The following is a 27625-nucleotide window of genomic DNA, read 5'->3' on the forward strand; positions in this document are numbered from 1 at the left end:
ATATTTTAACTAGTTTGTCATGTGTTCACTGATATGTATCATGCATGTCTCAGTAATGATGACATCAGAAATATTATGGAGAGAGTTACCTGGCACACACCAGGAGAACWCTGACAGGGAACACCAGCCCAGTTTCCTCTAGGTAACAGTCTTCTCATTGCCAATATGGCAACAAAAACATTTATCCTTTACTAAAGCAGCTCAATCTGACATACAACCTCTACGCATAAGAGCATCTGCTCAATTTCTATACCAGAAATGGCACTTTATGTCCATAATCATGTTGGGCTACATGATCCTAAATACTGCAGAGAAACCATGCAAACCTGAYCTTTACTTCAAGGAGGCTGTGAGAAACAGAGAGAAACAGATTATAATTTGCAATGGGAACAGATCAGTCCAAGGAGACAAGATGCAATGAGACTTCAACCTGACATGTAACAAGCAACTACAATGCATCCCCTTCTCAAGATRAAAACTCTTGAGTTAAGACTAATGGGAGTTTTAAAAGCTTTCAACTGGGCTCACTAAGTTCTGCAGCACAACAAAGCAAGACCTTGCAGTCAGTAGGACAAGCAGATGCATTACAAGAATGGACTGAATGCAGTATCAGCAAATCAGTGAGGGAGGTGGGATAAAGAGCTTATGTTCAGTGTGATGCAAGAATAGTAAGTGAAGAAGCTTCAGTCACTAGTCAGAAACTCGAGCCAAGATTATCTTGGTCATGTTTTGAAGAACTTGAAGGGACAAAATTACAGGCCACAAAGGATTGAGGCAATCAAAGACTATGTATTAAGGTCTGACAAACCTTCGGCAACAAAGGTAAAGGAGAGGTTTATTAGGGAAAAAAATGCAGCTTAAGGCTTCACGTTATATTTTAAGAAAAGATTAAAAAGTAAGATGAAAAAGCACTTGCTAGTTTGATAACAACCAACTACCACCTGGAAACAACTGAATCTGTGAGGAATACTTGGTTAGTCTGAGGAGTAAGAAATATCACTACTTKAATGTTGACACAGCTGGAAGGAATACCACTGGGGATATAGATGGATTCATGTAGGCAGCCACAAGCTGCACAGTATCTATCACTCACCTCAGCCTTTCAAGTCCCTATCATCCTCTATTCATCAACAGAATTTAAAAAAAAATTAGTAACAAGTTAGTCTATGCTAGGGTCACTGCATTTTATGTTCAAGATAACCTTCTGTGTCATAAAAGGTTGAGTTATTTAATGTATCACATATATTCTGATTCCTATTCTGACTGCTCTACCACAGCTGATAGTCAAAACAGAGCTTTGGGCTACCTGAAGTACCAAATTACTCAGAGGACACGTGGCGAATTCTATTACCTCTACCACGAGTGCTGCATCTGTAGAACAATGTAAGTGCTCATTCAGACCACCTTATTTATGCCCATGGTTATTCTCAGACAGTATCTAAACTCAAAATATATTCGAAAYCCAACAGGCACCTTCATCTTGGAGCAAATGAACTGGTTCAAACATCAGTGCTCACTAATATTTCTGTGAAATGGGCTTTAAATACAAGCTAGAACTTCCAAACACACCTAGGCAAGTTTCAATACTGTAATTGACACAATAAAAAAATACAGAAATTTTAGAGTTGGTTATAACTGCAGATAAGGTCAGTGTAGGAAATAAAAATTTGTCATTTAACTGTAGCTACTGTGTGTGTAGTTTTGGCAGTACTGACCAAATCCTWACATTAGCTTGGTTAGAAATAAATCACCTCATTTAAATTTCCACCAAACTGTCAAAGGATATATTCCCACCACACTGAAGTAATCAAAGGTCAATAACTGTCTCATGGAAGTGGTTTCAATGSTTCCAGCTTTTGGGGAATACTACAGGAACTATTCAGCCTGCAACACAGCTTTGCACTKTAGACACCAGAGAGTAAACACCAACAAGGCCTGGAAACATGCACTGGGTTTTTATATGTATTCCACCAGAAGTTTTTCTCAAAGGAACTGTAGTTCAGCTGCAGGAGTGGGAACTACTCTGTGATCCAAAACTGGCTCTTGGGGGCATGTCTGCTACCCTTCGTAATACACTATTATCGTACAAGAATAAATAGGATTATTTGTTTCCAGAGGTGGAGGGAGTGGTAGGACAACACTTAAATTAACATTATACTACTTATACAGAGGTTTCTACCAACAGACAAAAGATTCATTAAAAGATTCTGCAGCACTGTTTCCCACTTAACACAATCAGAGATAGAGCAGTTGGGACAAGGCCAGGTAGGGAGAAAAACGCCCCTCTTCCGATCTACRTGTAGCTACTTTTAGAAAGCCAAGGAGGAATTAAATCTAATTATAAAACATCCCCAGTGAGAAAAATACTTCAATCTTCTTTGCACAAGGAAGGAGCAAGGCAAYACATCTCTCTGAGGTGGGAAAGGTATAGTTTGAAAGCTGAGCAAGGTTTAACTTCATCTGTAAAGCTCTAATACAGATTTGAAATTTTGAAAAACAAACAAAAARCAACCAAGAGACCTGCAAACCTGTCTAAAGAGCTGGATTAAAACAAAAAAAAGCAGCAAAAGAATAGCCCCCCAAAGAAAATCACCTTCCCCAGACACCCAAATTCCCATATCCTATCCCCTGCAGAAAATGCTGTCACARCTTGTCCCAGTTACCAGACTTCTTTCCTTATTAGCTTCTGGACACCTACTCTTCTAAGGRTGCCAATGCTACCAGACAGTCAGAGCCAGTGGTCCTGTAACTTGGCATTAGTGCCCCCCATAGTGCTCCTTCTATCTTTCCTTATTGCACAGCAGCAGAAAAAGCAGATGGAGAGTTTCCTTCAGAAYATCACATGGCCAAGACTTCATAAGCCCTCAGCTTCTTCTGTACATTCAGCTTGATATCCTATTGTTCTCCAAGCAGGCCTTCAGAAATACTTGATATAGGCAATCTCTGCTGTAATGTCCTCACCATAAAAATTTGTATTTTTAACTTACTTGATATTTTGACTATAATATATTAAATAAGGGCTTATATGTATTCTTCTTCATTGGCAACCAGAAGCTTCAGAAACAACTGAATTCAGAGCACACACAGCAACAGTTAGATTTGTAGACCTTACTTCTATCAGAAAACTGTCATTGACTCTAGATAGAGTATTACCCAAACTAGAAAATCCTGATTTTTAATCTTAAACCCCACAAGATGCCTTCATCTTTGCAAGATRAATAACATTTCAGTGTGAGTATTCCAAACCCATAGAACAGCTGAAAAACAAAGGCAGTGACTGAACAGTAAGCTATACATGCAAATGGAGCCACATCTACTGAACTTGGAAAATCTADGAAATTCAATATCACAAATATGCATGCAACAATAGTAAGATTTCTACTTACTTCCTCATTAAATAATTTGCTAGTTTCTTTTTTAATAGGGTCTATAAGTTGGACCTGGCCTGCAGAGAAGCCCACTAGAAGAGACACACTTTCTGCTGTGGCTGTTAAGTGATTGAAGTCATGGCATGTAGGCTGTGTTCCTTTGTATATCCTTTTGTCTATTGGTTTACTCAAGTCCGCAGCCTGCAAAGAGAGCAAACAGAATTCAGACAGTTTATCACAATGTGTGCACATAACCACATCTATTTGAAAAAGATGTTTACACTACACAGCAATTTATGCAGTCCCAAAACCCTRCTTTAAAAGGCAGMTCTGTATTTAYGAAAGACATCCAAGATCTTATCAAAATGTTTCTCTATATTACACAACACTTGAGTTTTTCATGTTTGCTRCAAACTACACCTGCCCTTGCCTTTGCACCTACAGCATGGGACACACCAACATCAACCACTCAGYAGCACCAAGGCTCCTGTGAGTCCTCCTCAAGATACCAGAAGGCTTCTCTTGCCACAAGAGCCATCACAGAGACAAGGTATCTTCTACTTTCCTAGTAGCACTTCCTCAGTATAGAGTACAACCAATTTTGCATTAAAAATACCATATTCTCAGTCACACAATCCTTGAACTGTAAGTCTATCCTTTAACAAAAGGCAAACATACAACACTGTTCTCCATAACCACAAAAAATTGTCAACCAGATCCTAGGAAATCCTGGTCTAGGAATCACTATCTCAAGATACTCTTCAATTATAAAATACATTTTACACCACTGAGCTAGAAAGTAATTTGCTTCTGAAAACAGAATTCAAATATAGCTGATAAAATAAGTGCTAACAACACTGAGAAATCTCAAAATAAACAAATTAAGATCTAGCACCAAGTGTCAGAAGAATCAAARGGAACAGAAAAGCAATTTAAAATGCTCTCTAAGTTGTGCCACCCGTGTTTATACCCATATCACTTCTGAACAGACAACTAAATCTTTCATCATCCAGAGATTAAACCCCACACATTTAATATGCAAGATCATACATTAAGTTAAACCTTGTTTTTTAACCTCCCTATTTACTAGGGTCAGAGTCTGTAATTAGAAAGCTGCAGATACTCAACAATATTACAGGTCTCAGATGTAGCTGTGATTTGAGGCTTCAATTCTAATTTTGAAATATACTTTTTCAGTATATTTAGTCAGAGGAAATCAGGCCAGCAATAAAAGAGAAAGTAAACAAGCTTCACATAAAATAGAATTGCTCTAGGGTATTAAACCGTGGAGGACAAGGTCTGAAGAACAGCAGATCCTTGGTATTCATGGAGCTACACAGAAAGAAACCAGACCTGTCAGTAGGGAAAAATCCTAACTAGCTACACAGGTGAACTATTTCCAAGGCAAATTTAACTACAGGATATGCATGATAACCATATATACACAACAATATTAAAGTTGCACTTATGTTTTGCAGCATATATTACAAACYAGTTGTAATAATCAGGTGTATGGCCTCCTGGTTAAAAACTCCGAAGTGAGATGATGTATTACAATTTCTAAAGCCAGCAAACTAAAAAGTTCCTCCCCAGAGTCCAGAGATCCATTGTAAGCTAAAAAAGAATATTACCAATACCTCTTCAAGGAGAAATTAAATAGAATACTAATTCTACTGAGAGATGCCAGGATAACGCGCATGCCTGTCACAGAACATTCACAGGCTGATGTAAACCTGTAATTTGAAGGTGAAAGATCAAATCTTGATGGCCTTGCAGKTACATCTTACACTGTGTAACATTCTCTTGTCCTGTATCACTACAAAAAAGTGATGTCAAGAGAGAACTCTCAAAATTGGAGTAGCATTTCTAGAGCAAGCTACACAAACACATACATGCATCCTTCCATACCTCAGAAAGGCAGAATTAAAGCAAACATATGAGACTCAAGGTTCTGTCCTCTGGACAGAAGTTGCAGCAGGACTCRATGCTTAAGAACGAAGATCCATTCTAAAATAAATACAACTTGGCCTGAATCATACTGAATGACCAGAGAATCACAGACTCTCCCAGCCAGCAGAGGACACAGGCATTACCACCTTCTTCTGAATCCTCACTGTTTAAGCAGCAAGGAATCAACAGGTGGCTGTGTTCAAACTATACCTTGTTTTTTTGTCTGGGTGAGGTTTTACATGATTAGCTTTTGTCTTAGTTGTCCATTGACTTTGGTCTGACTGAAGTTCTCCATCTCATGAAATTGTGCGGTAACAGATCTAGCAAGACATGAAATTCTGATAAATTAAATCTTAGCACAGACTTCACTGTGCTTATTCTAGCTGTTCTCTGGAAACCAGATGGCAGTGAGAATCTGTCTGAACTTAAATGAAGTATAAATAAACTAATTCAACCCAGAATTAACCAGGCTTCTACTGACAGGGATGCCCTGCATTTTATTTACATGCAGCTACTGCTTTCAGTTACAGCACAGTTGTCTCATGGAGATAAATCTACAAGCACTCAAGTATGCTCGGATCTAGAGCTCTCTTAATTGAAAGACAGAGTAGAATCAATGGGCACAGGAACTAGGAGACATTTTCTTTATTTCTGCATGGTTGAAGATTGCTACTGGATTTTGCTAAGAACAAGAAAAGTGCTTACTCATAAAATTCAATCACGCCTGGGATTCTGCATTTCATTAGCTCACCACTAAACCCATTTGCTATTTTGTGGAAGCTGTGATTCTCAGAGAAAAGCTTTTTACATGAGATCTGGGTCCATAAAAAACTGCCAAATCCTAGGATTTGACACTATTTCCTGAACAAGGTGATACAAACTGCCCCCTCTTATAAGGATGGTGATGTACTTTGAAAAAAACCCAGAAAGATCTTGGAATTAAGTGTTGCCAGACGTGGAGGTTAAAAGCACAGAGCAGGCACCCTCACCATGGCAGCTGGCATCAAGCTATTTGCACACTTCCTGCCCCAATCCCTTTAAAATTTTCTTCTGAAAAACACTCAGCACTATTCCAGCCTGTCCACTTTGAGAAACTTACTCAATTGTGGATGATTCATGATGAGGGCAACACTTTCAGTAATCACAACTGAAAGAAAAATGGGGAGGCTGAYGCAAGGCAAGGAATCAAGACCATCATACATTACCTGGGCAAACCYTGAAGTACATCTTAGCCAATCAAGGCTCTGATGTTGGCACCTTGGCCAACTGATACCCGTGCTAAAAGTCKATTCCTTCCAACATACAGAGGTACTGCAAGTGCCCCCGGGGCAAAGAGACAAGGACTAACAGGTTTTAGGCAACAGGAACCTCACACAAGCCAGCAATACAGCTGAACAAAATTGATGCACCTTGGGCATCAACATCTTCCAAGTYCTGTCTCTGAACAGATTAAAACACTACCTTAAGAGAACCTCACACTTGTTCACAGAAGAAAAATTGAAAATCTACATTTTTGTGATTAATTCATACCCTAAAAATAAAACATGAACCATGTAACTGTTTGGGGGACTTCCTAATCTTATTCAGTTAACTCTCACAGCACACTACTTTAGCAAAATTACTCCCACTCTGCCAGGGAGGGGGAGGGAGGGGAGGAAAAAAAAATCTAACAGTCTAACAGTAGCCCATTCACCCTGGATTCATAATTTTCAGTAGAAGGGCAGTCAAATGGAACACATTATTCACAGCTTTAAATGCACAACATTAGAAAGAAAATGGTAGAAAAAACTCAACCAAAACCAGTCATTTTAGTCTGAAGCAAATATTTAAGTTTTCGGATTCTGACGTCTGAAATGTCTGATTAGGATGGGCATCAATAACCATGGTTCTGTAGCCGTACATAAGGTCAAAGCCAAAGATTAATATCTATCCAAGATTTATTTTATTGATCCAAGACTTAGGGCTTTCATAATAAGATTGCCTAAACAGTGAATCACATTATYTCAAGTCAGCATTTAATCACACTCCTTGACAGATGTTATTTCTTCACATCTCTTTTCTTTTCCTAACTTACATTTGCAGCTTTCTGCAATTTTTTCTTGAATGAAAAGTGTCTTACATGTTAAAATTCTTTCCAAACCGAAAAACATTGCCAAGATGTGAAATTCATTATTTTATTATTTCAGTTAATTTCAACTATAGTCATCAAAATGCTTTCTTTAGGTACTTAATAGTATTTAATATTACATTTGCCAGGAGACTGGCTTTCAATGGTTCATAGCTGTGAGTGAGATTGAGACAGACCAGTGCAGGCAAACATTTAATAAAAATTTTTCTGCAAAAAATCCTCTTAAGAAAATCTCTCTTGTCCAGAGAATTAATTGATCTGGAACAGCAGATTACAGATTAGTTATGTATGTACAGCTCCAGTGCACAATAAAAGAGAAGAAACAAAAACCAAGACAATGTACTTTTGAAAACGTGTTTTTGAAAACAAYTTCCTCGGCATTTCTGGAGCTTGGAATTCACAACTGATTACCTGTAACTTGCTCCCTCTTCAATACCTTGTGGTCCAGGGATTTAACGGTCCCTGGTCTAGAAACAGAACAATTTGAGAAAGTTGTGCTTTTAATAATGCTGTAAAAGTACACAGAACAAATCAACTCTTAAAACTATTACCAAGTGAATTTCTTTCAACTTCACAGATGCTCTTTAAAGAAGCAAGGCAACCCCTGCTGCAGTCCTTGTTTTACAGAATCTCCTGTGAATAGGACAGAGCCTTCCCGGACTGCTCACTGTATKAGCAAGGACAGGGAAAACTAAACTTGCTTATTCTTCTTCCATGTCTGCTCTGGTCTCCCTCTCCTTCCTGCAGAGCTAGGTGAAGGACAAAGAAAGCTGAGGAACACAAGAAAGCAGAGTTATCYCAGGAACTTTTGTAGAATTTTCTGGCCAACTCTGTTCCTTGTTTCTGTACACAAGTTTCTGCCAGAAATACCAGYGTCAATACTTCACTGGAAATCYCTCTAATTACTTTATTACCAAAGRAGTAGACTTCCAGATTTTTTTGTTTTATAGCCCAAAYACAGATCACTTAATATTAGCAACASARTAATTTGTAGTTACAGCACTGTTRTTCAAGCTGGTCTKATCTCACAGCTGACMCTACTCTGGGCAGGTTAGACTACAGACTCCCRAAAGTCCCTCCAATTTGAATAGCTCTGGAATCCTAAGCTTATGGTCAACTAAAGCAGCAGCAACAGGGCCACTCCCAGCTTACTTAACAGGTCTGGTTTGCAACTTAAAGAAACTTCAGGAAGCAAAAAAACCTCCAAGAACAAGTTGGTTGTCTTTCCCTATAAAAATAACTGATGTAGGGCAAAAGTTCTGCTCAGTTTATATAAAATACACAACAAAAAGTCCAGGCAACACTTCCTGCAAGTATAAAGCCCTAACAAAACACTCTTCAGTGCAGCTGACAGTGCCACAGCCTGTCAGTAACAAACTGGCTTCTACAAATATAACTGCACGTAAGCTGACAGACTGCTGACTTGGCTTTCTCGGTAGAAAGTTTAAAGTCTGGCAAGAACTTACATCAGTTCCAGCACCCCTTCAGATTCACAAACCTTTCAGGTAGTGGACAAGTCAACACACATTCACTTGAGTAGCCCCCCAGAAAACTTAAAGTAGTTTAAAAGCTTCTTGGCTTTCACTTAGAAACTAAAAAGAAAAAAAGTAACAATCTCTTTAGGATTCAATAAAAAGCCAGTAGACAAACACCATTTGTAAAGTTACCCTATTTATAGCCACAATAGGTTTCTTAAATAAATGAGAGCTGCTTTTTCCATACCTGAGTGATATGCTTAATTTCAAGGATTGCCTAATAGGTGTTGTGTGTGTACACAGAGTAGTTTTAAAGGCCTCCTGAGCCTTGCAAAGCCATTAACACTRAGGAAATTTTAGGTTTTTATTTTGCAGCATTGCATTCAATGCACCTGCTTTATATTAAAGTCACATTTGTAAACCTCAATAAAAATAATACTTTTAGTTTCGCATTTAAAATTTGGCTGATCTTCCAACTCCATGAATTGAAGCATCAATAGCTTGCCACTTGCAATACCRTTCCTCATAACTGGGTTCCCGTATCATTGCAGAAGGTTTTTTATAAGTTACAAAGCACTTGATTAAATGCTGAACAGGAACACTTAAGACATGTGACAGTTTCTAGGATACTCTGTAAGAACAGCTCTGCTAGTAAAACAGGGACACCAAGTAATTTTATTTAACCTAATTTTTTTCAAGTGTTCCACACAATTCATCCATAACAAAGTCTTAAAGATCAATTTTGTACAAAGCTGCTTACAAATTTGGGAAGCTACTTGATGTTCTTCTCTCTTCTAGATTTAATTCCCACTTGGGGCCATACAAGACATACATGAGTTTTGAAAGGAGAAAGCATTACTTAACAAGATTTATTCATACAGCAGACAACTATGACCACCTACATGTAGAGAAAAGCTCTAGTTCAGATCACTGGACATAAATCCACATTTAGGCAGAGATCACTGCAGTTTTATGAAGGATCCAAYAAAATAATCATATTCTGTTTCCAGAAGAATTAGTCTAAGCACTCAAACAGAGCAAAGAGCACGCACTGGTTTGAAATAAATCTATGTCATATTAACTGAACCGATGGTTATATAATTGGCAAGATCAAGAAAGTAGATGTGAACACCATAAAGAATGCACATAAAGGACTGCATGATTTACAGCTTACTATAACAATGTTAACTCCACTTCAGTAAAGCTATAAACCAAAACATTTCTGTGGTTACAGTATAGAATGACACATTCTTCTGGAAGTCACCTAAGGTGAAAGCACCAGTCTACCAGTAACCCTAGAAAAAGTAACTATTTTTACTTTTACTTTTAAAAAGTGTTCACAACCCCCGAACAGCAGKCTCAGGAAAAAAAAAAGAGGAAAAAAAGAACTGGTAAACTGGTTGCTAGTCCCCATTCACTTCACAGATGYATATAGCATCAACTTACTCTTCTTTTATAAGACTGAGCAAATGGGCACTAAAACAGTACAGGAATATTAACACATTTGAACCACCRCAGGCCAGGGAGGTTAAGAGAAGTTGAAACAAGGTTTTGAACCCCTCCACACAAAAATCCCTCTGTCTTCTGAGCACAGAACACTGCCGCTGCATCCACCAGTCACAACCCAACAGAGGTCTGAAGTCCCTGAAACTGTTCCTTTAGAAATTTAAAGCATCTTCAATACAAGGTTACTCATTTGGTAAAATTTTCACCCATGCTGACACTGCTCCTTTTGAGTGGAAGACCAAAACACACAACTTGTGACAGTGCTGTTCAAAGAGCCAGGTCAGACCCAAATTGTTCTAATGAACTGACCATGACAGAGCTCTCCAGAGCACATCCTGGTCAGTCCTGGGAAGGTCTGAGAATTTAGCATCTCCAAAATAAATCAAACAGCMCATCCACTCCACTAAGCTGACTGGAAGCACTTCAAGCAACTMYGGCAATGTTCAGCAGCACTATAGTCAAACCACTAAAGCKTCATGCAAGTGACATGACACTGTAACTTTTCAAAAGGTGTTTGTTTCTCCATATTTAACTAAGACAATTTTTTATTACACCTGCARAAGAAAATCTGCTCCCTTTGCACACTAGAAACATTTGAACTATACTTTACACAACACTGCTTTACTATAAGATAAAAATGGGACAAAAAGAATGTATGAGCTTTAACTTGCTTTCCAGCCTCTAAACAAGCCCTCACAAACCCATACTGTAGAAAAGCTAACAAAAGCGGTATTCCACAGCTCCTTCTGCAGAGTTCCCCTCATTGTGGGTGCCAGTTAATGAAATMATCAACTCAGGTAAAAATTGAGACTATGACTCCAGTTTTCTGCATTTGGTCACCCTAGATCTGCAAACAGGCTGGTTAAAATTTAACAACTCTGAATAAAATCACTGTATCACACAGTCCCAAYAGACATGAACTGAATTAGATGTGCTATTTTGGTTTAAGCAATTAGTTGCCTTTTTTTTTTAATAGGAAGAAGGGAGAAGAAGCTGTGATATCAGCATTATTGTCTCTTCCCAGTGCCTGGTCTGCAGAACTTTGGCTCAACTGTAGCTCAGCCTGCTGGATGAAAACCTCTCCAGCAGAAACCTAATTCAGAATCACGTATGTTGTGCATGTGATACAGACACCTTCCTCCTCTTCTCCCCCTACTCAGCTCTTTTTAAGAACATATGTTAGAAAGACATCTCACTGTGCAGTTTTAAGTTCACAATAAYGATCTCTCAGGGCTATTTATAAACCATGGGTGACAGGTCACATTTTTTAACTGGTGTCYCCCTCCTGGTCTTAACAATTAAGACCTAGATTTAAATCATATCACATAGCTACTTCATAATCATGGAATCCAAACTGGACTTTTTTCCCCAGGACTTTTTATTCCAGTACCACCTCTTCAACAGTGGGAAGATAACATGTTCCAGAAGTAAACTCATTATGTCAGTTGCATTAATGGATTATTGTCCATCCTAGACTTCTTTCATGAATCCATTTAAATTGCAAATATGGAAGTTTAAAAAACCTTACAGGTTGGGGTTTGCTTTTTTTTTTTTTTTTTGCATTAACTATTCTACGAAATTGCAAATATTGCCAGATTTTAACGCCCACTATCTGTTCATTATTCACTTATTACCAAAGCAAGGCATCCTGGTAAGTTAACATGTGGAAGGAATATCCTTTCTGAATTTTACTACTACCAATCCCCTCTGATTTTACTGAACACTGTCTTATTCCCAGGAAGAGACAATGATGTCTAACATTCCTTATATACATAGCAATTATATTGATTACTAGAATAAGCAGTCCTGCCCCCAGTATTTACACAAATTTTCAGACGTGACAATTTTCACCGCTTTGCTGAATATCAATGTAATACTACATTTTTATAGACCTGTATGAGGAGATGGACATACTGATTTATACAATGCAAAATGATTTATTCAATTTTTATTTCTAACATTAATCGCCATTCCAGTTCTCAAATATTTATTAGAACTCAAGTACTGATCAATTAGGCAATCAYAAATATCAATCCTCTATGTTTGGGTAGTGGCTCCAAACTGGCTCAAGCATTTTGCTCCACTGTGTGCCACCAAGAGATTAGTGGGAACACTTACTGCTGCTCATTCAAGTAGCCTAACTCTATCTCCCAAGTCTCTTACAGTTGSATCTTGCCAGTCAGTCAGTCAAATCAGTCCACCTTCAACTTCTGTGGGTTTTCCCCTTTTACTTCTGTTCCTGAAGTTACAGACCTACCACAGAACTATAAATTGCCACATGTTAAACTTAGTGGGATTAAAGAGTTTTATTTACTGTGGCTAATCAGTGGCACAGTTCTTCTCTTCCTGTGGCCTCCAAATTCTTACTTTTCTTTGAGTTAAGCCCTGGTACTATCTTCCAGATGTTTTCATGTTCTACTTTTGTTTTAATTATGAAGTGTTCAGTAAGTCCTTTTCAAAGAGGTCAGCAAAAAGCAGACTAACSTGTAATTCAATGTAACAGTTACTGTTCACAACAAGAACTCCTGAACACCATTTCATAAACTGTTTGTTCCATCACCTCCAACATTCCATGTTCCACTAACACTACTTCCCAGTTATAATGATATCAAGCCTCCCTTCCCAAGAGACCATGTGTTATAAAGACAGAGGCAAATTCATCATAGTTTCGCAATAATAACCTAAACTGCTTTCCCTGAGCCTCCAACTGTCTACCATAATCTCCAATCCAGGTTATGCAATGCATAAGTGATGAGGTAGAGTCACATGTTCGAGTAGGTGCTCATAATCGCAATGCCCAACTCCAGCTCTAACCTCCATCTTAAGAAAATCTTTAGTAGCGCCTCCCTCTAACCACAGACTGGCCTTTCTATGCAACAGCTTCCCCTTTGGGGGTGAGACTTTGGAGAAGAAGCAYGGAAATACACAAACCAATTCACATTCAGAAAGAGAAAATTAACTGCATGATTTACATGTGACCACACCTATGGAAAACTGTACARAAAGTCACATGCACAAGGATCAGTTTTTGCCACAACATCCTGACAGGACTGCAATACCAAATACTGTGCTCCCAAACAGCTGCTTACACAGGAAACCTATCAAACTGAAAATCACCCCATTAAAATATTCACATATAGATCTTGGTTACAGGTRGCAAGCCTTAAGACAAACAACTGTGGGGAAGTGAATTAAATATGGCAAGATCTTTAACATACACAAGTAATTAAAACATATCTATTGCAATCAGGAACACAGACAAACCATTAAATATATACAGATCATATATATATACACATACATATATGATCTAACAYACAAATAATCACTCACACAGACAAATTTTATAGACAAGACTATCTGAGTCATCGGTGAAACAWGGCATTGCACACTGAAAATATGTCAACCTTGATTACAGTACTTAAGCAATTCTCTGTCTCCAAGAGGCTACTCTATTCACTCAATGCCCTTACAGTTAGAGGGCAAGCTAACAAAGAATCTCACTCTTCCCTGCTTGTGAATATTGCCTCCTTTGTGCAAAACTCCAAACTGGCAATTAAGATTTGCTTGATGAAATAGGATTTTAAAACTCTATTCTTTGGAAAACAGCCTCTAATAAATTATAAACAAGTACATTTGCTCTCCAAAGTGATTATTTCAGTTTACAAGTTTTCTTTTGTGTATCTTAGTTTCCAAACTTTGGCWTGAATTTCCTACTGTGTTTGCCATGGTAACCAAGCAGCCTGAGTTTCTACTTGAAATTCCGTTTAACTGTTTAGCATTGCATATCGATCAAGATACATTAACATCCWAATGTACTTCAGAGAGTGAAGCAGCCATTCTCATACTGGAGAATCACCTTACAATACAAACCTTAAAGGATTTTGCTGTTGTTTAAAATGGCAGGGTAATAGGGAAACTTCATTGCCAAAGATGTGTATAAATAGCTACCAAATAAAGACAATGCACTCAGATGTGAAGAAGGGAGTACATTCGATATACAAGATATACATTATATATTCAATATACATTAGAACAGCAGAGTCTGTATTTGACACTATCTTCTCTCTTGTGAATGAAGAGTTTGCATTCATGTCAGAAAGGAAAGTTTGCTCCAAGAGTGCATTTGAATGAGAAAGACTGTCTCCTGCATTAAAGCTTGTTCCCTTAGTGAAAACTGTTTTATTCCAGTGCAAGAGGGGCCAGGTAACTGGCTAACTTGAAGTTCTAGAGTTAACACTAGCAGGACAAAGCCATAGCACAGTTGCTTGCTCCTTTTAGTTTCCATTTTGAAGAAAGATCTTTCTTCACAGGATCTCTCAAACACAGGATCATGAATTAGAAAACATCTGTTCTATGCACACAGAATCTTTTCCAATTCCTACAAAATCTACCAAATACTTCAGAATAATAAAATTTTATATAAAAGTTAAGTAAAAAACAGATTAGGAAAACCTGAAAATAAAACCCAGGCTTACTGCTCATCTTTTTCAGTATACCATATGATTTTAAAAAATTAAAGGAGGGGTTGACTGGTCACCACTTTTGGTAATAAATTAATGCACATAGCATTACATGATGTTACAGTTAATAAAATCTCATCCTTTACTCTGCTCATGGTTAAAGATAAGATGAAATAGTTCTGACCTTCAATGCCTKCTATATAAATGGAGACTTAAGAATACAGCAAACCACCTCCAAGAATACACAAAATACAAAACCCCTTCCCTACGCTTCCCCACAGAACTACTGAGATACTCCAGCATCCATTTAGTCACCCTTAAACATCACCTGCTCTTTCCATGATATCTACCAAGTGAGCTGTACATTCATTTTTTCACTGAACATTACTGCCTCCAGYTCCTCAGTCTCTCACAGTCATTTCCTCTTCTGATCTGAAAGCCAATAAAGGTTGCCTCACTGGGTACAACACAGAGAGTTGGATTTGTATCACTAAAAATAAATTTTCTTCACTCTGTTCATCTGGCTCAGCCCTAAGAAGCTTCTGAAGGAATCTTTTTGCTGCTTCTTAAAACATGACCTGTAGTTCCTTTAGGGTCTGCAGCCCATCACACCACATTATTTTCATTCTGCAGTTCAACTATTAGTAATGGCTTATRGCAAGGCTAGTCAAAGAGCAAGATCCTTCTAAATTAATAGTAAATTTTGCACAATTGGAATTTGAGGGAGATCTGGTAATRTGTCATACATCCAGGGAAGGTTTTGTATTACTTATTCTCTCCCTTCTTTCCTCTCTTCTTCCTTTTAGTGTGACTAAAAGGACATTTGGTAACTGCTTTGCTCAGAAAATTAAAATCACACACTTCTTTCTCCAGTTTTACATTAGACACCATCCTCTTTTAGTAGCAGGAGTTAAAAATCACCTTCAACACAAGCAACCAGAATTTCATACAATATTAAAGCCATCTTCTCAATGCCTAGAACAATGGCACTAAAGACATTCCTTATTTCTATTGGTAAATCTCATTTGACACATCTTTGAATTGCATTTATCTCCTCCAGCCTTGAACAGCTGTATCACAAGCTGGCTCAGCTTGTAATCAACACTACACTCTGGTTATCATCTTTTCAAAGTTTTGTTGCTGAAGCAAAAATTATCTATGTATGTTTTTCAATGAATTTTCACTTTGTCTATGATTGTKATGTCAGCTTGTTTCTCCTTATAGAGTAATTCTAATTATGAGCAATGATGTCTCCCAAAGTTATTATGAGCACCATGTATGTGCTCTTGCTTCCCTGTATCAGTGTGACCAATTAATTTCCAAAACCACTCCTAGAAGACCTCAGCTTGAAGGTTGGTCCCCAATGGTTGTCCCAGATATAAAGAACTAAGGTTTTTACTCTTTCAACATTTTGTAACAGAATTTCCAAGTTCTAAAATTCCCTAATTTTAAATATTATATGGCTCTGAACTTGCCATTTCACGCAATGACATGAGCATAGTAAATTACAACTCTCTCTCACTACCAAAGTGTCACACAAGAAACGCTGAGCACCTGAACTTCAAATAAAGCTGTCTATATATACCCATTATACATTAATGTTTTCCCACCACAGGGAGACAATGTTTTACTTTCAGCATAACAAACCCTAACACAGAAGTGTACAATGTCAGAATTTCAAAAGCTAAAACTGAAAGGGGATTATTTTTTTTGTTATGGTGGTGGGGTATGTATTGAATAACACTCCTGCATATTTTTCTCTATCTGAATACAATCAAGAAAAAGACTTAARAAAAAACCTGCCTGTCACTGAGCCAAAAGCAGTCAAAAGGTTTTTAGTAGAAATTTTCACTGTTAGGAATACGGTGAATTAAAAAGTAACTGATTTCAGAATAGCACAGAGAACTCCAAATATTCACAGGCACTAAATAAAGTTTATGCTGTAATACTACTTATGGACTGTCACAAGCTGTGTAAAGAACATATCACCTTCTGTAAAGACTGGAAAGCAGCGAAGAACACATTTTAGGCTCTTCACTTTTGAGGAACTGAGAAAATGTACCGTAACAATTATCTCTTTCCTTAACTACACTWAAGTTCTGCAAGCCTCACTTAATATTTATGCTTAGTTAACTATAATTCACTTCTCAATAGTTACAATTTAGCACCTTATAACAGATTCATAGCTCTGAAGTAAAAAAGTAATAGTTACCTTTCTGATCTTCTTGCTCCTTATTCTCCAGTGGATCCCTTTTTTTTCCTCCTACTCCTACAGTCTAGTCACACTGTTGCCTACACTTATAGTCAATCCTTTCTCACCTGTTTTTAATGCTGAGTGAGGCATGATTCAGATGAGCTTAACAGAGATAAGAATACATGTACTAGATATAAGAAACAAATTAAAATAAGGAAAGTAAGTATGTAAATATCAAATGGATTCCACATAAACCACACATTCTGGCACAATTCAGCAGCTGTTCTCATTCAGCTCACATACTCAGCTGCAATACTTACAAAACACTTAGTTAAGTTACTTTCACTGGGAAATTGTTTAAATTGGCTCAGCTCTGCAAACAAAACTGGTTAAAAAAATCACACCTGTTAAAGGCCAAACTTATTTAAATAAGAGCCTGGCAGACTGGTATTAGATGGCACCCAAAAAATGGAACAAACTGGAAACTTTGCATGATTAATGGTAGTGTCATCTCTGAGTAGTTCACCTCCTCCCCACGCGCACACACACAAAAGTTACCTGACCTGTTGGACCAGTGCTCTACTCAGTCAGTCACACCTTCACACAGCCATTACTTTCACTTTACCTTTGAATCCTATTTTTTCTTTTCTAAAACACTGGTATGGTTTTGTTACGGTATTGGAAAAATGCACTTGTGCAATACATGCACACCTATCAACAGCAAACACTGAGGCTGACTGACAAAAGCAGAAACTGCTTTTATTTTTTCTTTCAAGAGATCAGACACCTGAGGTATCTTTAAAATACTTAACACAAAGGTATGTGTACTGTTAAAAAAGCAAGACTGCTGTAGCTTCATCACTGAAGTTATTCAAATTCAATTTCCTCTAACTTGGAAAAAGTAAAACGTAGTAACACTTAAAAGTTGGCTTTATGAATATGTTCTATGGCAAAAAAACCCAAATACTTGCAGTCCCTTGTCAAAACCCTAATGTTTCCCAATTTTAAGTGAWGCCTAAAGTAGAATATTCCCCTCTTTAAAGGTATTCAGAAGTATTGAAACCAAAAAACAAACACAGACACTTCAAACACAAAAAGAACAAATAGCAAAAATTYGGGCTGATTCGGGGAATCAGCATTACAATTTATTTAAATTGATTTACTTGAAATTTGCAAGCTATTATATGATCACCATTATTATTAAATTAGAGCAGGCTCAGTTTCAGGTGGAGTTGTCAACAGGTAGAAGTGTAAATTCATRCTGCATAACAATATATTCAATTTATTATTCTAACAACATACAGGCAATAGTTGCAGGTTGAGTTTCTACAGTCTACTGCACTGCTATCTATCGCAGAAAGTTTCCCCCATTCCCTTTTCAGCTTGTAAGATGGAAAGTTATTTCTTTAGGAAGGGGAAAAAGAAAAAAAGGCAAGAGCAGCAAAAGCTGAAGATTATCCGTTGCTATAACAAAACAATGCTTTAGTCCAACAGTGTAAACTCAGCGCTTATAAGAAAAAATTATCTGCTAAGGAAAGYAGTCTGAATAATTGTACCCTGCATTGCCCTGTTGCTATAGAAACTTACTTCACGTAGCAGTTAATTGCTAATCAATTTATAATTTTTCATTACAAAGCTCAATAGAAGTCAAATTCAACACTGTCATGTCAGTCCACCAAGTCCAAATTGTATCTCTTCTGGCTACCGTTGGACTTAGCAAGCCCTACAGGAATGCTTGACATTTTTGATACAGTGTTTTTATCAAGCCCATAATTCCATCATGTTGCAGCATGTTAAGAAAATATTACTAGAACAAAGCCCTAATTACTTTAGTACTAAAAATAAGATCGAGCTGGCTCTTATCCTAAGAGCACCAGAACAGTCCCACAGAAGTTACGTGAATAAAATCCTGAGCAAATGTGTTACCTGTGCTCCAAAACCAGGATGAGACCCATATGCTTTTTGTGGTCATACACAGTAACAGACAGATGAAATGTATTTGCTCTAACTATTGTACTGCAGTTGTTAATTTGCAATGCATCTTCCTTCTGGAGTTGAAGACATTTCRTTACAAGCCAGCCCAACGAGATGAAAAGTGTTGCAAAACAAGCATAGGAGCACAGCTATTAGAAAACAAATATCAGGGACCAAATCCAGAACACAAATACAGTGAACTCTGATTTCCCACAATCCCATGTGTACAAGTTCTAGGATATCACCCAGTCTCCACAGCAGAATTCTCCTTCAGAATTTTTAGAACAAAAGGCAATATGTTCACAATTYCAGCACTAGCTTCCTCAATCAAAAAGTAAGCACAGTATTCTTTCAAAGTAAGCAAAGTATTAAGATATTTTAAGTAATAATAAGTGTTGGCAGTTTCACTGGTACAGATATTACCTGGAAAAAAAGCCCCACAACCTTTTGCCTGCTTTTAATGATTTTCTTTTAAAATTACCATCAAAGGCCTGAAAGTATTCCACATACCAAATGGTCACACAACACTGTCTCTTTCCTCAGGCTGATTTTTGTCTCAAGCGTAGGAGGGAGTGATCAGACTGCCTATTGTCACCGACAGACCTCAGAGACACAGGGCTGCCCACTGAGGGGCCACTGCCCACGTCTCAGGCATTTTGCTAAAGGTCCTCCCAGGAGACTGTGTGAGAACACACAACACAGCCCAGCTATTAAATTATCCCACCCATTGATATGGGCATACTAATACCAGGCATGCTAGGGATCTCTGCTGTCAAAAATAATSATACATTTAACCACCACTAAATGTCACCACACTGTCCAAATCTAAATCCTCCTTTATATCAATGTGCACTGCAAGTGCCACAGCTGCAAGACACCTACTAATCAGAGGARATGATAGAAATGAAGAAAGGGTTCCCAAATGAGTGAAGATAAAGCACAGTGAAAGCCTTTTCTAGCCTAAGACTGGGCTTCTTCAAGCCCTAATCTCACTAACAYTCCCCTTTGGCTCTCTCTTATGTATACACAAAACTTCTATCAGTGTAGGACTAACAAAACACGATGCATGAATCAACCAGAACAGTGACAGTCCAACATGTTTTTGCAAAAGGTGTGTGGTGGGTTGACCCTGGCTGGATGCCAACACCCTCCAAAGATGCCCTACCACTCCCTCCCCCACTGGACAGAAGAGTAAACAATATAGTGAAAGGTTCACCAGCTAAGGACCAGGAGAAATTACTCACCTATTACTRTCATGGGCAAAACAGACACAGCTTGGAGGAATTAACTGAACTTATTACTAACAAAATCAGAGCAGGATAATGACAAGTAAAAACAAACCTTAAAACTACCTTCTCCCCATCCCTCCCTTCTTTCCACCTCTRCCTCCTTCCCAGAGGCACAGGAAGATGGGGAATGGGGGTTATGGTCAGTTCACATGTTCCTGCCACTGCTCAGGGAGAGGAGGCCTTCCCCTGCTCCAGCATGGTGTCCTTCCCACAGGATTGAGTTCTCCATGAACCTCTCATATGAGTCCTTCAGGCACAGCTTACTGGARCATGAGTCCCAAGTCCTACAAGGAAACTGCTCTCCACGGGCTCCTCCCTCTATGGGTCCACAGGTCAGGAGCCTCTTTCAGCACAGGTATCCCACAGGTTCACAGCTTCCTCTCAGGTATCCACYTGCTCCSATGTGGGTCTTCTCCATGGGCTGCAGGTGGATCTCTGTATGCCTGTGGTCCTCATTGTGCTGCAGGGTACAACCTGTCTCACATGTTTTCACCACAGGCTGCAGGGGAATCTCAGCTCTGGCACCTGGAGCACCTGCCCCCCCTTCTGCACTGATCTTGGTGTCTGCAGGGCTGTTCCTCTCACGCAGTCTCACCCTGCTCTTCTCTGGCCGCAAATACATCTGCCAATAACTTTTCTCTCCTTAAACATATTATCACAGAAGTGTTACTACCATTCCTGATTGGTTCAGCCTTGAACAGCAGCAAGTCCATCCTGGGCTTCTCACAGCAGCTTCTAACTGAAGCCCCCCAAAATCTGGCCATGCAAAGCCAATACAAGGTGTTCACAGAGGACGTTAAGAAAGCAACATTTAGAGCAGCTGAGCAAGCTGCCACTGGACTGCTGCCACAGTAGCTGATTGGTAACAAGTACTTTGTTGCTAACAATAAAGACTATGGATCACCTTGAGCATCACTATGAAGGTAGCTTAACCTGGGCATTTGTTTGAGTTCCTCAGAACAGTCGTTYGCCTCACCTTTCTGATTTAGAAGAGCTAATATGTGCCCATGCTTAACCATCTCAGTTCCATCTATTGAATTTACAGAGGCAGCATTTTGGCTAAAGCACAGAACTACACTTGAACAGTCACTTCCATTGGCACAGAAGCTACTCTGCCAACACTGTTAGTCCAAAAACATCAACAGGAACAGCATCTTAAAACTCTGAAGGTGCTAGCAAACAGTACGTGACACACAGACACAAGTTATTCTGTAACAAAGGACCACAGTTCCACTGCTGAAGGCAGGAGGCCATCCTGTGTGCTAAACTGATGYGAATGTAGCTGGACAGTTACCTTTAGAGGGAAGGCAGCGTTAAGTTCATACTGAAGTAAATTCACACTAAGTAACAGCAAGACATTTTTGAAGTCACCTGCTGAGATATACAGCTAATGCTATTAAATAGCAATAATTCTTTAATCAACACAAGCATCTTTTTCTTATAAGCTGCACCCTGTATTTCTTCTTGGGAAAAAGAAAAACAAACTCCTGGATCAATATATCATACGGAACAGGTACAGTTAAAAAGACTTATTTAGTTATTTATGGGCAGTAAAGTAATAATTCAAAGTCATGCAAAATGACAATGCAAAATGGGCTGTAAAACAGGTAAGAATTACTGCATTTAGCAGTATATGATAACAAATTTCAAAAGTAGTATTGCCTAACCATGCAACTATTCCTGCCCTCATAAACTATTTTTTAAAAACAGACCCTCCTAACACCTTAAGTGCAAAATGTTGGCTACTGAAGGTCTCTTGCCCACGCTCTTATTAAAAAGGCTAAAGAAAAACAACCTCTCTAAACACTTTCCTTTTAAAATAAAGTCTGAAAAAGAAATCCAACTATTTGCTATTCTGCAGGAAAGGCAAAAATCTGAATAAAAATGCACACTAAGCCTTCATCTATGGCTTCACAATACAGTATTAAGTTGATGGTAAGAGGTAATATTTGCTATTCAAACCACTAAAATATGCAAATCCAAACACCTAGACTATAATTTAAATCTTAGCAACATGACTTTAAAAACAAATCATTGCAACATTATTTTTCTGTAATCCTGACAGTTACCAACAGAAAACTAGAAAAATCAAGACAACAACAAAAAAATCCTTTACAACTTCCACCAAAATGTCATTTCAATGACARCTTCAAACCTGTATCCCAGACATGCTCCAACACCCACCTCAAAAATATCAAGAAAACCTGGAAAAAACCGTAATGGATGTCTTAAAAGAACCATTTAAAAAATCCTTACAAACTGCCACAGTTAAAAGAGGATGAGACTACAACTTTCATGATTCTGCATTTGTTATGGTTACATTTGTAAGTTAGGAAAAGAAGACATGTTACTCAGATTCACAGAGTTATCCCTGTGACTGTAGCCCTGTGTAGGCTAAAGCATCCTTAAGGCTTTGTTCGAATAGTTTCTTTCACCAGAATTGTGGATTTTTAACACACAGTTCAATGTGTATTACTATCTATTTTCTCTYCTGTTGTCATTGCTCCCCCTTTCTTTAGCTGAAAGGAAGCATTAACAGCATAAACTTGAGTCCTCTCCAACTTACAGATATCTCTTCCTTGAAAAATATATCTAAAATTTCTGCTAAATAACATTTTTAATTACCAGGAAACTGGGGATAATGAAGTTTGTTCATAACAAGCAATGGTTTGTCCCTACACCAGCATGCTCCTAAACTAAGTTTCTTACTTAGACTAATATTTTGTCTAACAGCACTTCACAATCTCTAGTTGTACAAAAATTATACATTACTAAACCAAAAACTTCCTAATACCTTCCAATCTCACAKGGAGTTAAAAAGTAATAATAAAAAACTATAAATATCTTTTTACCATTACAGCCACATGTAAACATTATGATTTACTCAAGAAATTAAAAACTGAGCATAGCTCATAAACCAAAACTGAAATTAACTTGCAGAAAGTATCTATTAGAAATCTATCATTCCATTATGAACAGCTGGACTGAATAATGCATTAGAAATCCCAGTGCAAGTTACAACACTGCCACTGGAAAGGTTTCAATTGCAGCAGCTGGTGGTCCTGCCCACAAAGACCATAGGGCTGCATGCATTGCACCAACAGCTGCTCAACAGGAGCCGAACAGGCAACAGCAGCTGCTTTGTTTTAAGTTATACAGAGCAAGAACTGGGTGGGATGTAGATGCTAAAAAATGGGCTGCATATACACTTGGGCCTAAAAGTGGGRTGAGGTGAGAAAGAAAAAATATTTCCCAGGACACAATGAAATATTATTATTTAAAGTACAGCACATTTAATGTTACTGTTCCTTTTCCTTAAGCTTTCTAAGATGACAGTTAATGCAAATATTAGGCACTATTTGCACTAAATGGCACCACTTTCAAATAGTAATTTGTCCATGTGTGTCAACTCATAGTCATGACAACTGGATGGCAAGTAGTCTTTGGGTACATGTCCTTCAAATAAAGTACTTCAGATGGTTCCCTTTAGCCAGAAAACTACAATAATGCTTCAAACTAGGGCATTAAATTTGATTCTAGAATGTCGAACAAGACAATTATGGCTGGCAATCCTCTCAGAGGTGGGTCTAGACAGCCTGTAATTAGAGTTTGAGGCACCTTCAATGTACATTTTAACTATTAACAGTTAACTATTTAACTGTTTTACAGACTCCGGATGTCAACGTATAATACAAACTCCTTGTAATTTAAGCACATAGCACAACACTTTAAAAATATTCTGACAAAGCTGCCCCATAAAACTCACCACAGGCACTGAAGTGTTTGTTACAAATAACCACTATTTGCATCTGTGAAGCATTATGGCTAAAATTTTGTCAATCTGCAAAGAATTAGTGCCACAATTATTGGCTTTACACTAACTTAAATTTCCCCAACTGAATTCAAGTAAGGGCGATATTACCACAAATGCACTTCAATACAAAACAAAAACTCCAAAATTGTAACTGCTGTGGCAAATAAACCCCAAYCAAATACACACACAGAAATTCACTGCCTATAAAAAACTGCACCCCAGTGTGGGCGTTTGGCCAGCACAGCCCAGCATTCAGAGTCAAACATGCCAGCTAAACCGGCAGTAATAGATAAATGAAGAGTTACCTCAGAGAGCAATCCTTCAGCGAACACACTGCAAGAGCTTACTGAAGTCAAATGGCTGTGATATGGGCTTGATGCACAGACTAGGACAAGAAAAAGCACTATAGACTAATACCACTTCCTACATAAAAATCATCTTGCAAACTCTGTCAACCATAGATATTTCACCTTCTTCCAGAGCAAGAAACATTAAACAGTGTAACTGTCATTTTAAAGCAGCTTTTTAGTCTTTCTTCTTACTCAAGCCAGTCCTTGCTGTTCTACATAAGCCTTATAACAGAATTAAACACTGAAAGCTGCCTACACATCTGTAATCTACATTAACTCTTCAGTGTTTCCTTCAGCAGTGTCACTGACAATAAAGCGTTATTAAAAATTCTACCCGTCAGAAAAGTCTCTGAGAGTATTTTGTAATATGTCTGTCCCTAGTACAATCCAGCTAGAATTCAGAAAGGAAGCATCCATCTGCATCACAAAACTCAAAGTGGTAAATATATCCATCCATTAAACACCTAAAACAAATTTCCAAGAGGCTCTCAAATACCTTCACAACCACAGATCAAGAGGTAAAGCATTACTAATCTAGCCACAATACTTTCATGAGACTRGCTAATCCAGTACCAAAATAACAACTAATATCCACAACAAAGAGAAGAAAAAAAACTCAGCAAGAAATTAAGGGAAAAATCCTTGAAGAAATCTACAACACCATCTTAAAGAGGGACAAAAGAGTCACATCCAACAGACTGGAGAAATGCAAAACAACAGCAGCAAATCCAAGACATGATTTTTAAGTTCTATGAGAGATTTTCATTAATAGACGAGAGTACACATCAAATCTGTAAATAACATCAAGACTGGAAGGATTTTTTGCATTATGCAGCACAGAACTGGAAATACAACCACTTTCTAATAATCTTAATAGAACAAAATTCCATGAAAATGCTACATGGCATTTATAAACATCAACATAATTTAAGGCATGGATAAAAATGGAGAAAAGCAGCAACATGATAAGAAACAATCTAAGTGAGTCATCACTATAAGCAGGATTCAAAAATGTCAACACTTTTCAATATGTTAACGAGAATATTAGAAGACAGAGACAGCAACAATTCTCCCTTGCTCTGTACTGCACCCACAGCACAAGCACTGGGTCTAGTTTAAGTACCACAAATACAGGACAGAAAAGAAGCCAACAGAAGAGAGSAATGAAACATTTGGAACCCATGATCTGAGAAGAACCATTTTAAGAGCTGGATTTATTTACCTTAGGAAAACTGAGAGGACAAATTAACAAGTTTTTAAATATGCAAAAGCCAAAGGCAATAGTCAACTGTTCTCTACATCCACAGTAAGTAACTGAATTCAACTTGGTTTGCTTTCTCATTTTTCCCTGAACAAGTTTAGTCAGATATTGGAGGAAGAAGAAAGAGAACTTAACACCAAAAAAAAGTTATTGAAGGCAACTGTGGAATTCTTGTTACCGCAAGTTTAAAAACTAGTCCTTAGTATGTAGGTGCACTTCTCTCTGCTTCAGAGCTACTGTATTTTCCAAGATCCTTCCAAACCTCTGTATTTTTACAGCTCATATATGCTATTAAAATACACATAGTTTTCAGAGGCCTGACACAGCCTAGTGATCTCTAAGTATACAATAATAAAAATGCACATTTCTGTGCAAAACCAAACACGATGGTTTTCTYCACAGATCCCAGCTTCCAACCCAGAACTGCCTTGCACTGCTCTTCCTATACCAATATATTAAGCATAGTGACAAACATCACCCAGTATCATGCTGTTGTTGAACAAGTTCCCAGGTGAGCGTCTATAGAATGAAAGTCACCACCAAGGATGACATTCCTCAACTGTACAACAAATCAAGCCAAACATTACAAAAAAAGCAATTTTGAGAACTGCAAAGGAAGGAATCCTTTACAACATCAGTATTTTACTGATAAGCAGGGACTACCAATATGCTAACACTCAATAAAAGTTGACATACAAGATTATTTTCATCTTAGTACAAATATCATTTCCAAGACACCTGCTCAACATGAACTTAAAAAGTCAACAAATTCTGCCCTCCATGTCTCCATCAACCTGTGCTTATCACCTATATATCCAAACTACTGCAACATATTATAATATTCCATAGTTATTAACAAATTGCTGCTTTAGGTAGCTGCAAGAAAAAGATGAACTAAAGACAAAGCCTCTTCTTGCAACAAGGTGATTTCAAAAAATGAAATAACCAGTATTAAGAAAGTCTGCTAAACATTGCCAAAGAGTATTTAAATACAATACAAAAGGTTTTATKTCAAGTAATAAAATAAACTATACATTAAAATTTCATAACTTGACAATATAGTATATAAATACTAGGACTACACATCATGCAACACTATTGCTAATATGTAATTGTACTGCAATGACAGCTACAGATTAATTCACCCAAGAACTTTTACGACATATAGAGAATAACACATCATCACACACACAACTTATATAAGGAAAATGCACAAGCTTCCTAGAAAGAAGGGAAAAGGACTTCATGGTTAATGTCAGCAGCAATCTGGAAAGCTTTGTCTTGTCAGTCATTCCTAAGGCAAGGAAGATGATACAGCATTCTCCTTTTCCAGCCTAATGAATCAACTAATAAATCATTTTGCAAAGCTAGCCACAAACCATATTTAAGTAMTTCAAGACTGTCTCATAAACAAAAATCAAGTAACAGCCCTCACTCCTGATTAGGGGCTGCAGGAAAAAGCAACCTGCCCAGAGCATCGGACCATCATAATCTGAACAATTATTGAATCATTACATTATAACCTCACACCATGAAGAGGGAAACACCTAAAACAACAGAAAAAAGCTTCCTTTAACACCTATGACTTTCTTAAATTAAGTTAAGGATCCCTCATGAACAGATCCTTCCCAAACTGATCCCTCAGGAACAGATCATTCCAAAATTGACTTAAGGCTGAAGCAGAGGCTTTATTCAGGAGAGAACTCATAAGACAGTGGATCCAAGCAGACAGTCCAGGCCACTGAATGGGGTAGTGCCCCTGCAACCCTTTCCTTGCTGTCACTGTACCTGCTAATAATCAACCCCAAGATGACAGTAATCAACTCACCAAATCAAGAGAAAATCTGCTCAGA

At 37.9% G+C, this 27625-nt stretch overlaps 1 protein-coding gene across 10 annotated transcripts in view; it reads right to left on the reverse strand.

Moving 5' to 3' along the window:
* The window catches only part of WDR20 (WD repeat domain 20), a 45709-nt gene that overhangs the window by 14165 nt on the left and 3919 nt on the right, over positions 1–27625 (reverse strand). For all 10 annotated transcript variants that reach the window (XR_008965320.1, XR_008965319.1, XR_008965321.1 and 7 more), the window contains exon 2: positions 3387–3569. Coding sequence is in view for 6 of the 10 variants with exons in the window: in XM_057365777.1 (XP_057221760.1) it covers positions 3387–3569 (183 nt within the window). In the remaining 4 variants the exon portion in view is untranslated. The remainder of the gene's footprint in view (positions 1–3386; positions 3570–27625) is intronic.

Source organism: Malurus melanocephalus, unplaced genomic scaffold (genome assembly GCF_030028575.1).
Source record: "Malurus melanocephalus ecotype Western Australia unplaced genomic scaffold, MMel_1.1 scaffold_57, whole genome shotgun sequence".
In the NCBI taxonomy this organism is placed as follows: Eukaryota; Metazoa; Chordata; class Aves; order Passeriformes; family Maluridae; genus Malurus; species Malurus melanocephalus.